Source organism: Microcaecilia unicolor, chromosome 6 (genome assembly GCF_901765095.1).
Source record: "Microcaecilia unicolor chromosome 6, aMicUni1.1, whole genome shotgun sequence".
NCBI lineage: Eukaryota > Metazoa > Chordata > Amphibia > Gymnophiona > Siphonopidae > Microcaecilia > Microcaecilia unicolor.
This window is the reverse complement of record NC_044036.1, coordinates 212742792-212755509: the sequence shown is the minus strand read 5'-3', so window position 1 is coordinate 212755509 and position 12718 is coordinate 212742792. Positions and strand designations below refer to the sequence as shown.

At 44.5% G+C, this 12718-nt stretch overlaps 1 protein-coding gene across 1 annotated transcript in view; it reads left to right on the top strand.

Annotated features, from left to right (window-relative positions):
• LOC115472508 overlaps nucleotides 1-9947 on the top strand; it is a 42607-nt gene extending 32660 nt beyond the window's left edge. Inside the window, exon 3 of the mRNA XM_030206798.1 lies at nucleotides 9919-9947. Within this exon, the coding sequence (XP_030062658.1) occupies nucleotides 9919-9947 (29 nt within the window). The remainder of the gene's footprint in view (nucleotides 1-9918) is intronic.
• The last annotated feature ends 2771 nt before the right edge of the window (nucleotides 9948-12718 follow it).

Sequence of the window (12718 nt, the reverse complement as noted above, 5' to 3'; positions counted from 1 at the left end):
GGGGCTAGGCTAGGAGGAGGGCTTAGGACCCTATTTAAGTAGGAGCAGAAGCAGTTTACGTCAGAAGGAGCTCAGAAGAAAGAGAAGGACAGAAGGAACAGACAGAAGGAGGAGAAGACAGCATAAGAAGAGAGCTGAGACAGAGAGCTGAGACAAAGACACAGAGAGCTGAGAGAAAGACCCAGAGAGCTGAGTGACAGAAGAGAAGAGAGCTAGAACTGATGTCTTGCTTTGTTTGCTGGCAAATAAAGAAGATTACTTTCTCATTCTGGTGTGTGCTGTCTGACTCCTGAAGCATCACAAATTCATGTATTAATTCCTGCAACAATTCTTGGTGGCAGCGGTGGGATGAATCCTGCATTAATCCCAGCACCCAACTGACTGGAGAACATTCGCCGGGTATGTATTCTGTATTTTGTATTGTAATTCTAGCTAGAAAATTGTAAATCAGCCCCTCAAACAAATTGAGGAAGGAGAGCCTGATCAACGCTCAGCGAAGGCCCTAGTACCTTCTAATCTAGAGGAGATTAGAAGCGAAAACGCTTGAGCTTATCTGTACTGAGAAATCTGAAATTGTTGGGTGGGATTTTCTGTATGGAATGTGTGATGCCTGAATGTTAATGAGTGCGGACTTCTTATAGCTGCATTTCCAATTAACGCGAGTTCAATTGGTCAGCAACGGAAGGAAGCGATTGCTGTCTGTCTACCTAGTGTCTCGAGAGTGCAGACCCCTTACTGCACTTTCAAAAACTCCCTCCCTCTTTGTGTGTTGTAACTGTAAGCATTATGGGTGGGAAATCGTCTAGACAAATTGCTACCCCCCTAGACTGTATGCTTAAAAACTTTAAAAAAGGATTTTTAATTAATGACTATGGACAGACTTTAAGCTCAAGTACCTTAAGAACCTTGTGTGAAGTTGAGTGGCCATCTATGGGAGTGGGGTGGCCCCCTAGTGGCAGCTTAGATATTGAAGTAATCCGGAAGGTCTACAGCATAGTTGTAAGAGAATCAGAATATTCTGAACAACTCCCCTATATAGATTCCTGGGACAGCCTTGTGACTGACCCTCCCTCCTGGTTGAAAATTTATATGGGATCCCCAGTAAAATTTATGTTAGGCCGTGTTCAAAGAAAGATTAGAAAATCTAAACTAGAAGAGGGAAAGAGCCCCAGGAAGCCTACCACCCAATCGGTGGCTTCCGCCCCTACCCTGTCCGAGAAACCCATACTCTCTGATGACCCCTCAGACCTTGAGCCACCACCTTATGGCCCATTGTTGGGGTTCCGTGCCGCCCCTAGAGATCCACGCCGCCCAGCTCAAGCCTCTCCAGTACAGGCTTCTCCGGATAGTTCCTCTTCTGTGCGAACCCCACCACATCCTAGGTTGGACTTTTCACCTGGCCTCTACCCTTCTGTGCCAAATCCTCTCCTGTTAACCTCTGAAGACCCGTTTTGGGTTCCACTCCCTGACTCCTCAACTCCTGACAGCCCAGCCTCTCCCTCTAATACCCCTACCCACTCATCAGGGGCCCGGCATCCCTTTCAATGGACTGACTCACCTGTGACCACCTCTCAGTCTATGAGTACCCCTCCCCATCCCTCAGGGGTTCAACATACCTCCACTGAATGGGTTAGACCTGCTGCAATCACCTTTGAGCATGATAGGAGGGTAGCTCCTAGCTCTACCTCAGGTTCCATTCCCACCTCCTCGAGAGTTCTGCCCCTCCGTCAGGTAACTACCACTCGACCAGATCCTAATAATCAGGGTCAGGTTATACAGGCACAGGCCTATCAGTATGTACCCTTCACAACCACCGATCTCCTGAATTGGAAGACGCATTACCCCTCTTATACTGAAAAGCCTCAGGCAGTGGTGGACCTAGTGGCTAGCATTATGGCCACCCATAACCCAACCTGGACTGATTGTCAACAACTTCTCCTGACCCTCTTCACAACTGAGGAGAGGCGGAAGATTTTGCAAAATGCTGAGGCCATCACGCGAGAGCGTGTCCCCGGGGGGACACAGGACCCAGAGGGATGGGTTAGAGCTCGGTTTCCTCGCGCAGCTCCAGATTGGGATCCAAATGATGGGCAGCACTATGAACTGTTGTCTGGCTATTGCCGGGACTTACTGGAAGGTATGAGGAAAGGTATAAAGAGGCCCATTAATCTGGCAAAGGTCTCTGAAATTCTCCAAGGGGCAACTGAATCCCCTGGGGCCTTTCTAGAGCGACTAATTGAAGCCTACAGAACATACACCCCATTTGACCCTGAAGCCCAAGAAAACCAGAGAATGGTGAATAGCGCATTGGTGGCCCAGAGTATGCCAGATATTCGGAAGAAGTTGCAGCGTCAGGAGGGATTCGCAGGGATGAATACCACCCAGCTAATTGAGATCGCAACCAAGGTTTTCATTAATAGAGATCAGGAGGTGCGCCGAGAGGCTGACCGGAAGATGCAGAAGAAGGCCGACCTTTTAGCGGCAGCCATTACTAATTCCACCCTTAACCGAGGTCGACCTCTAGCTAATGGGAAGCCAAAGTGGGACCCCGGACCACCAGCCAGGCCCCGAGATTCCTTCAATCAATCCCGGCCAAGGGGGGAGAATCCCAGACCAAGATTGGAGAGGGACCAGTGTGCCTATTGTAAGGAAAGAGGGCACTGGAAAGATGAATGCCCCCAGAGGCGCCAGGGACTGAGAAGGGGACCAGGAGATCGGGGAAGCCGAGGCCGAGTTCGAGAGGGAAGATATGAGCCTGCTGAATCTGACATCATCGGGATAGCCGAGATGGCAGAATGGGACGAATAGGACAGACCGGGTTCCTACAAACTGGGCTCCCAGGAACCTATGGTCAAGCTAACTATAGGGAGCCGCTCAATTCCATTCATGATTGATACAGGAGCTGAACATTCTGTTGTGACGGAGCGATTAGCGCCTGTGTCTGGAAAAACTGTCCGAGTGGTGGGTGCCACGGGGGTGCAGAACCGGAGGCCTTTCCTGACAACCCGTAGATGCCAATTAGGCTCACACATAGTCACTCATGAATTCCTGTATATGCCAGACTGTCCAATCCCTTTGTTAGGCCGAGACCTGCTGTCCAAGCTTAGGGCCCAAATTTCCTTTGACTCTGATGGCCAGACTTCAGTCTCCTTTCGGCCCCCGATATCCAGCCCTAAGGGTATATTGAGTTTCTGCTGCCCTCTTGAAGAAGAATGGCGGCTGCATCAGTCACATAGCCAAGTTGACCTACCCCTGGCAGACAGCTTTCAGGTCAGTGGGGTATGGGCAGAAGATAATCCCCCAGGGTTGGCCCGAAATATTCCTCCTGTACATGTAGACTTACTTCCAAGTGCCCGGCCAATCCATCTTCGCCAATACCCAATTCCCAGAAAGGCTCTGGAAGGGATCCAAGCACACCTGAATCGTCTGTTATCCTATGGAATTATTCGTCCTTGCCAGTCTCCATGGAATACGCCACTATTGCCAGTTCAGAAGCCAGGGACTGAGGACTACCGGCCAGTCCAAGACTTACGAGTGGTTAACAAATCCACTATCTCATTACACCCTGTAGTGCCTAATCCATATGTCCTGTTAGGATTGATACCTTCTGGAGCTACCCATTTCACAACACTAGACCTAAAAGATGCCTTCTTTTGTATTCGGGTGGCCCCAGCCAGTCAGTTGCTTTTTGCCTTTCAATGGGAAAACCCAGTAACAGGAAGGAAGCTTCAGTATACATGGACCCGCCTGCCACAGGGGTTCAAGAACTCCCCCACCATTTTTGGGACAGCCCTAGGGCAAGACCTTAAGACTTTTAAATCTGAGCCTTCCAGGCGAGTTTTACTCCAGTATGTAGATGACCTCCTGATTGCAGCAGTGACCCAGGAAGAGTGTTTTGAGGCTACTAGAGAATTGCTGGAGCTACTCTTGGATGCAGGCTATAAGGTCTCACGCTCAAAGGCCCAACTTTGTCAGTCAGAAGTGAAGTATCTGGGCTTTTGCATTTCCCAGGGAAGTCGGAGACTGGATGCTAGTAGGAAGCAAGCGGTAGCTGCAATTCCCCAACCCAAGTCCAGAAGAGAAGTTAGGGAGTTTCTGGGAGCAGCTGGATTCTGCAGAATTTGGATTCCAAATTTTGCATTGATGGCGAAACCCCTTTACCAAGCCACAAAGGGGGGTGAAAAGGAACCATTTGAATGGGGACCTACTGCTCAACAATCCTTCATTGCCATAAAGAAAGCCCTACTCCAAGCCCCTGCGTTAGGCCTTCCTGATGTGGAGAAACCTTTCTCACTGTATGTCCATGAGCGACAGGGGGTTGCTCTGGGTGTGCTGACCCAGATGATGGGATCCTGGCAGAGGCCTGTTGCATACCTGTCTAAACAGCTGGATGGAGTGGCTAAAGGATGGCCAGCCTGCATGAGGGCCATTGCAGCAACAGCCTTACTGGTCCAGGAAGCTGATAAGTTGACCTTGGGGCAAGAACTGGTTGTTAAAGTCCCCCATGCAGTTCTTACCCTCATGGAGTATAAGGGCAACCACTGGTTTACAAATAACCGTATGGTTAAGTACCAAGCTAGTTTGTGTGAGAATCCACGGATACACCTGGAAACAGTGGCTACATTCAATCCTGCTACTCTTTTGCCAGCATCTGAGGGACCACCAGATCATGACTGTATCCAAACCATGGATGAAGTGTACTCCAGTCGACCAGATCTTAAAGATGTTCCTTGGAGGGACCCAGATGTAATTTATTTTACAGATGGAAGCAGTTATGTGGAGAACTCCAAGCGATTGGCAGGCTATGCTGTGGTGACAGAAGACAAGGTGATAGAAGCAAGAGCCCTGCCCCAAGGAACTTCAGCCCAGAAAGCAGAACTTGTGGCCCTCATACGAGCTCTGGAGTTAGCAGCAGGACTGGTAACCAACATTTATACTGATTCCAAATATGCCTTCACAACTCTACATGCTCATGGAGCTTTGTATAAGGAAAAGGGACTCATAAATGCTGCAGGCCAACCTGTTAAGTATGGACCTGAAATACTTCAGCTGCTAGAGGCTGTTTGGGCCCCCAAGAAGGTAGCTGTCATTCACTGCAGGGGACACCAAAGAATAGATACTCCAGTGGCCCGAGGGAATCGCCATGCTGATCGGGTGGCCAAGGAAGCTGCTCGAGGACCCCCAGCAAGTACTGTGACCCCCCTGTTCCAAATTCGACTGCAAGAATGGACGCCTATGTACACCCAAACGGAAGAGAAATGGGCTCAAGAAGAAGGTGCAGTAAGGAGACCTGATGGCTGGTTACATCTCCCTGATACCAGAGTTCTGGTGCCACGCCACCTAGCTTGGCCTGTAGTGTCTCAAGCTCATGACCTATCACACTTAGGGAAAACAGCACTAGCCCGCCTACTCAATCGAGTAGTGGTGCTGGAAGGATTGGATAGTCTGGTTGCCACTGCCTCTGCCCGATGTACTCTCTGTGCCCAGAATAATGCTCGTCAGGGACCCCGTATTCCACCAGGAGTTCAGTCTAGAGGACTAACACCCTTTGAGTCCCTAGTTATAGACTTCACAGAAATGCCCAGGAGTGGTAGGTTCCGATACCTCTTAGTTATGGTCTGTACCTTTTCTGGGTGGGTGGAAGCATATCCTACAGTCACTGAGAAAGCCACAGAAGTAGCCCGAGCCCTCCTTAGGGATGTCATCCCCAGGTATGGACTGCCCCTTGCCATAGGTTCAGATAATGGTCCCGCCTTTGTTGAAGCTACACTTCAGGCCCTGTCCCGCGCATTGCGCATTACCTGGAAATTGCATTGTGCCTATCGTCCCCAGAGTTCAGGGCAGGTTGAGCGAGCAAACAGAACCTTGAAAAATAGCCTAGCAAAGATTTGTCAGGAAACCCAATTGAAATGGCCACAGGCATTGCCACTAGCCCTCTTTCGCCTCCGATGCACCCCAACTAAAGGAACAGCCCTCTCTCCCTTTGAAATTGTGTATGGGAAGCCCCCAGCCATTTTACAGGGAATTAAGGGAGACATAGGGATTTTAGGGTCTGCCCAGGTGCAGGAGCAGGTAGCCCTCTTGGGCAAGATAATTTCTGAGCTTCAGTCTTATGTGAGAGAAATAAACCCTGTCCCCTTCCAGGCTCAGGTACATTCCTTCCTGCCAGGGGATAGAGTTTGGGTGAAAGACTGGAAGCTCCAGCCTTTGGGGCCCCGATGGAAAGGACCTTTTACTGTTTTGCTTTCTACCCCTGCAGCTGTGAAGGTCGCAGGGATTACTCCATGGGTCCATTGGTCTCGAATTAAGTCTGCTGACCAGACTGAGCCCAGCACGGATCAGACGGAGCCTAGACAGTGGAGAGCAGAAAGAGATCCAGCGGAGCCATTGAAGTTGCGCTTGACCCGAACCAAAGAATCTACTAGCTGAAAAGAAGGGTCAACTGCATACTGCAGGAGCGGCTGAACTTCGGCTTCATACTGAGACTCTTTCTTGCCTGATTCTGGCTTTCTTGGAATTTGAAAGCTTGATCCTTATCAGTTGAGGGTTTATCCCAACTGGTATAAGAACTCAAAGACTGAGAACACTATATGAGAGTAATCTGTGATTAGCACAGACTGTTGAAATATTATTGCTTAATTAGTTTGCTGTATTTGTTTTAGATTAGGAAGAAAGAAAATGTTAGTAGTTTGGATGCTTTTGTTGTTTTCTACTCCTTGCCTCCTTGTTCCTAATACCCCAACTCGCTCCAACCTTTGGTTACACTCTGTCCAGGAACTAATTAGCCAGGCAAAGATTACTTCCCCTTGTATTGTGTGTTCCCGATTTTCTCCTTATACCACAGATGTCCCAGCTGTACCTGTCCCTGTGCAGCTCCCAGCTCTTATACCTCCCTACTTTTCGAGTTCAGGCCCTTGGAGCCAGGATTATACTTGGTGGTCCTTTTATAATGCTACTTCCCCCTCTGACTCTTCTCTAAGGCCAGTCTTTACGTCTCCCTATCCAGCTTCTGGAGTGTTTTGTTTAACAAGAAGCATCTCAACTGTTCTTCCCATTCCCTGTAACTATACTAATGTTCTCCCAGAGAAGGAGGAACCTGTGTGGGTAGTTTCTCCAGGTACTCCTATGTGCCCTGCTACCATACCTGTAGATTATGACCCAGGTGATTATCTGGCTCCTAAGCGTACCACTGAGAAGACTATAGTGTCCAAGCTTATTTTCTACTTTCATAAGTCCCCGGGGTATGAAGAGTTATTAACAAATGAGCAGCCTGTCACAATTGGGGATTGGCGCCTATGGTGTGCAAAGTCTCCATTTCGTCTTCGTTCCCCCTGGGATAGGGGCTCGCATTATGGGCACCCTAAGTACCCTGTCCAGCCTGAGCCAACATTTATTGGGAACTTTCCTCACCCTCTCCTTGGTCATTACTGGCTCTGTGATAATGTCCTCCACATGATTCTTCCCCCCACATATGATTTTTGTGTATTGGTAACCTTGAATTATTTTCCTAAAGTTATTCCTCTTAAGCCACTATCCCCGCACCGCTCTAAGCGAGAGGCTTTGTCCTTACCCTCCTCCGTTGCCACAGAGGATGAGGCGATTGAATTAGCCCTCCAGTATATTAATTCTACTTATCCTCTGACTAAAAAGAGACTTGTAGCCCTTTCTGCCACGGCCTGGATTCCAATTGGAGGCCCGGTAGCGGGTATTACTGAACTAGGTATGGCTACCCGGAGACTTCAGTCCCTACTCCATGTTTTAGTTCATGAGCTGAATGTGGTAGTCAATGCATTGCAGGATCAAATTAATGAATTAAGTATAGTTTCTCGGTATAATCGTATGGGCCTTGACTATCTCTTTGCAGCTCAGGGTGGTCTCTGCACAGTGCTAAATTCCTCAGAGTGCTGTACTATTGTCATAAATAGGACGCATGTAGTTAGGCATGCTATGGATAAAGTCCTACAGTTGGCTAGCCTTAATGTGGAGGATTACCGAGGAGGATTAGATCTTACCTCCTGGTGGTGGTCATTGACCTCCTGGATACGCCCCTTGTTCATTTCCCTAATAGTCTTAGTTTTAGCAGGGTTTTTGTTTTGTTTCCTGGCCTCATGTGCTTCGGCAGTATGCCGTCGGACCTTAACAAGTAGGGTAATGGTGATTCATAAGTCTATTCCTAGTTAGGATCACTAATCTCCAGAGTTTGAGTAGTGAGACTTATCTCTGCATAAGCTGATTTTAGTCTCAAAGGGGGGAATGAGGCAGTGGACAAAGAAATTATATATATAAGAAGTGATATTAACTGTTAAAATCTGGGGTTTAAAAGTGGTGTTTGAATTCCTATTTCAAAATCAGCTTTTTACCTTGCAAGCAGAGCAAAGGAATGCCAGATGGTTCATATTATTTGAAAGTCTTGGCCGAGCTAAGGTTAGGAAAGGTCAGTGAGAAATGAAACTCTGTCCCTTGTGAATTGCCAATGCTAGCTGGCACAGCTGTAAACTATTATGAATGAACAAAGCCTGAGCCAGACATGCCGTAGTTTTAAAAGAATTAGTTTAATGCTAGTTAGATTCTAAATAATTCTAGATATTCCTGATGTTTAGAATATGTCTTATAAGAATGCTTATTTTAGAATATGTGTATTCTGTGTAGTTAATATGTAGAATGTCTGTTAAATTCTGTATTACTCTTTGTCTGCTGTTTAAGACTGCAGTTGAGGAGATCAACATGTGGTTTGACTTAGCCATAGTTCTGGCTGGTTCAATGTATAAGCTGATAGGTGAAGAAGGTCAGGAAAAGTCTTGATTAATTATAGCTAAGTGTAGGACTGGCCTCCTGGAAGTAATAACCTGATATGTATGCTATTAAGTAAGATTGGCTTTTGACCCCTTTAATGAATGCCAGAGTTTAGTTAGCAGTTAGTACTAGGAATATGAGAAATCAATCATAATAACATGTAAGAGACTGGAGACCAAATGTCTGGCTTAAGGGGCCCCAGGTCAGAGGTCAGTTTAGGATGTCTGGAACCTATGTAACTGATATTTCAAAAGTAATGATTGGTTGAGGCAAGGTAGCCAATCAATTTCTTAACCAATTGGGAGTAAAGGGGGCTAGGCTAGGAGGAGGGCTTAGGACCCTATTTAAGTAGGAGCAGAAGCAGTTTACGTCAGAAGGAGCTCAGAAGAAAGAGAAGGACAGAAGGAACAGACAGAAGGAGGAGAAGACAGCATAAGAAGAGAGCTGAGACAGAGAGCTGAGACAAAGACACAGAGAGCTGAGAGAAAGACCCAGAGAGCTGAGTGACAGAAGAGAAGAGAGCTAGAACTGATGTCTTGCTTTGTTTGCTGGCAAATAAAGAAGATTACTTTCTCATTCTGGTGTGTGCTGTCTGACTCCTGAAGCATCACAAATTCATGCATCCATTCCTGCAACAGATTACCTTCCACATTTATAATGCCCTGTGGTTTTAGCTGTTCTTCTGTTGTCTCTTTGTTCTGCTGGGCTCACTATATCCCTTAAATTATTACCTCTAGTAAAGGCTATAGTAAAAATTTTTCTTGGAAAATCGGATTAATCTGCAGAATTTCCCATCTATTCTTAATTATGCGCGCTATAGTTTCGTTGTATTTCATAACCCTTGTTAAGATGTTAGTGTCCTTATCTCTCACCACTGGATGGTAGAGAAGAAGATCCCTGTTATTATATTTAGCACGTTTATAAGCTTTGTCTAAGGTTCTTAATGAATAGCCTCTGTTCATGAGATCAATTTTCAGGATCTTTGCTTGTGCTTTAAAGCTGGAAGTTCTTTTGCATATTCTTCTCAACCTTAGCATCTGTGAAGACGGCAAGTTGTTTTTCAATGTGTATGGATGACAGCTGGTGTTGTGCAAAAAAGTGTTCCTATCTGTGTCCTTCTTGTAGACACTCGTTACAAATTGCTGGTCCTGTAACGTAACTTCTACATCCAGGTAGTTGATAATTGTATGGGGATGTTACTCTCTGAATTGTATATTGGGATGGCAACTGTTAATCCATCTCATAAAACCAAAGAGTTGTTGTTCTGTGCCCTCCCAAAGCATAAAGATGTCGTCGATGAATCTCCACCAGCACTTTATTAATTCATGAAAAGGTGAATTGACAATCCATTCATTTTCAAAGTTAGTCATAAGCAGGTTGGCAATAGAAGGAGCGAATGTAGCTCCCATGGCTACTCCGCTAACTTGAAGAAACAATTTGCCTTCAAACATAAAGTAATTCTCTTTGAGCGCAATCCTTGCTATCATCATCAAAAAAAATCTGTGGTGATCAGGTGAGGTCTTTCCCTCGAGTCCAATGTTGATTTAATAGTTGACAGGGCCTCTTCCTGGGGTATAAACGTGTACAAGGATTTCACATCCAGTGTTGTCATCAGGATGTCTCCTTCTATTGTAACCTCTTCTAATTTTTGCATGAAGTGCGTGCTGTCTCTGATATATGATGCACTTTTAGCAACCTCCAGTTTAAGAAACATGTCTACAAAAGTAGACAAAGGTTCAAGTACTGATTCTTTTCCTGATAGGATCGGCCTTCCTGATGGTTTAAGCAAAGTTTTATGTATCTTTAGGACAAAGTACATAACAGGTATTTTCGGATTGTGACGTGTGAGAAATTGTTTGTCTTTCATCGTAATCATTCCTTCTTTAACTGCTGGGGTTATTGCCCGTGAGATCATCGATTGTAAATGCTTTGTCGGATTTAAAGGTATATGATGTGATATCGTTAAGCTGACGAAATCCTTCTTCAAGGTAGTCATTCTTATTAAATATGACTATTGCTCCTCCTTTGTCAGCTTTCTTTAATATAATATTGGTGTCATTCTGTAAGCTTTTAAGGGCTGCTGTTTCTTCTTTAGACAAGTTGTATTTTCTATAATTAAGTCTCTTGTCTGTTTCAAACTGATCGATGTCTTTATATACTAGTTGTTTGAACAATAATATTGCTGGGTCTACTGGAGTAGATGGAGTCCAGTTGGATTTAGGCTTAATAATAGTCCTATCTGGAACGTTGTCTGCATCATTGAAAAATAATCTTAGATGTAATTTTCTGGTAAATTTCTCAAAGTCTACTGCAGATTGGAATTTATTGAATTGCAGAGATGGCACAAAGGATAAACCTCTGGAGAGAACTTGAGTTTCACAGTCTGTTAGGATTCTGTTGGATAGATTAATTACCACTGGTTTTGCCATTGGGATCTGGTCCACGGTCTGTTGGTTTGTCCTCCCCGGTTCCTTTTGTTGCCTCTGCCACGTCTCAGGGGTCTGCGCTCTAAAAAATGGTCCTCTCTACCGGAGGAACCATCACTGCTGCTAGAAGAGGATGATGAGTCTTTAAATTTTGCTTGTTTATTGGGTTCACTTGACTTATAGTGTTCTTCATCTTCCTTATAAACCCATGGGTATACTTTATTGTTGGCATAATCTTTTTCGTCGCGTGCAAATTTCTTTAGTTTGGAGTTTTTAACATTCTCTCTGAATTTATCTATGTTATCTTTCAAGAGTTGATGTTGTTTGTCAAACTCCTCTTGTGAGATATTACTCTTGATTTTAATCATTTCTTGATCTAATGATTATTTAGATTGATTGATCTGGATTTGATGACGTCTTTCTATAATGAGCAGCATCAGATCTAATGAGCATTTATTTAAGATCTTATTCCATTTGTCAATAAATTCCTTATCTGTATTAAAGTTCTGCGGTGCTTTATTTAAACGTAGACCTCTAGGGATACGTTCTTTTTTTTTACAGTATTCTATTAATAGACTGCTGTTAAGTTCTATTTTAACAATGTTTTTAAATTTCTGTGTAATGTCTTCCCATCCTATGATAGTGTTAGGATTTTCTTGATCCAGACTGAAATCAGAAGGAGTGCTTAACAAATCGTTAACTTGCTGAGTAGTAAAGCTAAAGGCAGTATTCCAAGGTTGAGTGGCCATACTGCTATATTATAGTGGAAAACTACTCACAATTGCAGTAATAGCTAGAGCACATGTAAACTAATACAAGAAGATACTAGCTCTAGCTCTAAAGCATTCACAGTAGCTCATGAACTATTTTTTTGATAAAGAGAAAAGCCCTCAGAAACCTTTGACACACGGTCTTAGGTTTAAAAGTATTGCCAGAAATTTTTCACTCGGATCAATGTGGCTTTATGATCAATAAGTCCACAAATGATAAAGCAAGATTATTTTGTAATATTTTACCTGTGGCTAATCAACACTTAGATAAACTGGTGGCCATTATTTTAGATGTGGAAAAAGCAATTGATAGAGTAGAATGGAGATATTTGTTTCCAACAATGGAGTATTTTGGGTTTGGAAGTTTATTCATAAATAGGGTGAAATTACTATATCAAAATCCTAAAACAAGTTTTTGTTAATAATAGCTTAACATAATATTTTTCTGTGTCAAAAGGGACTAGACAGGGTTGCCCACTGTCTCCATTACTATTTAACATAGCCATAGAACCTCTAGCATTAGCCATTAGGGCAGATCCAAATATTACAGGTTTCCAAATTGGAACCAGTGTTATTAAATTATCATTATATGCTGACCATTTGTTACTATATACTAACATTCCTTCAATTCCATTTATTTTGTCTCTGATATCTTCTTTCTCCCCTATTTCGGGATATAAGATAAATTGTGGAAAAACTGAATGCCTACCATTGCATAATGATATCATA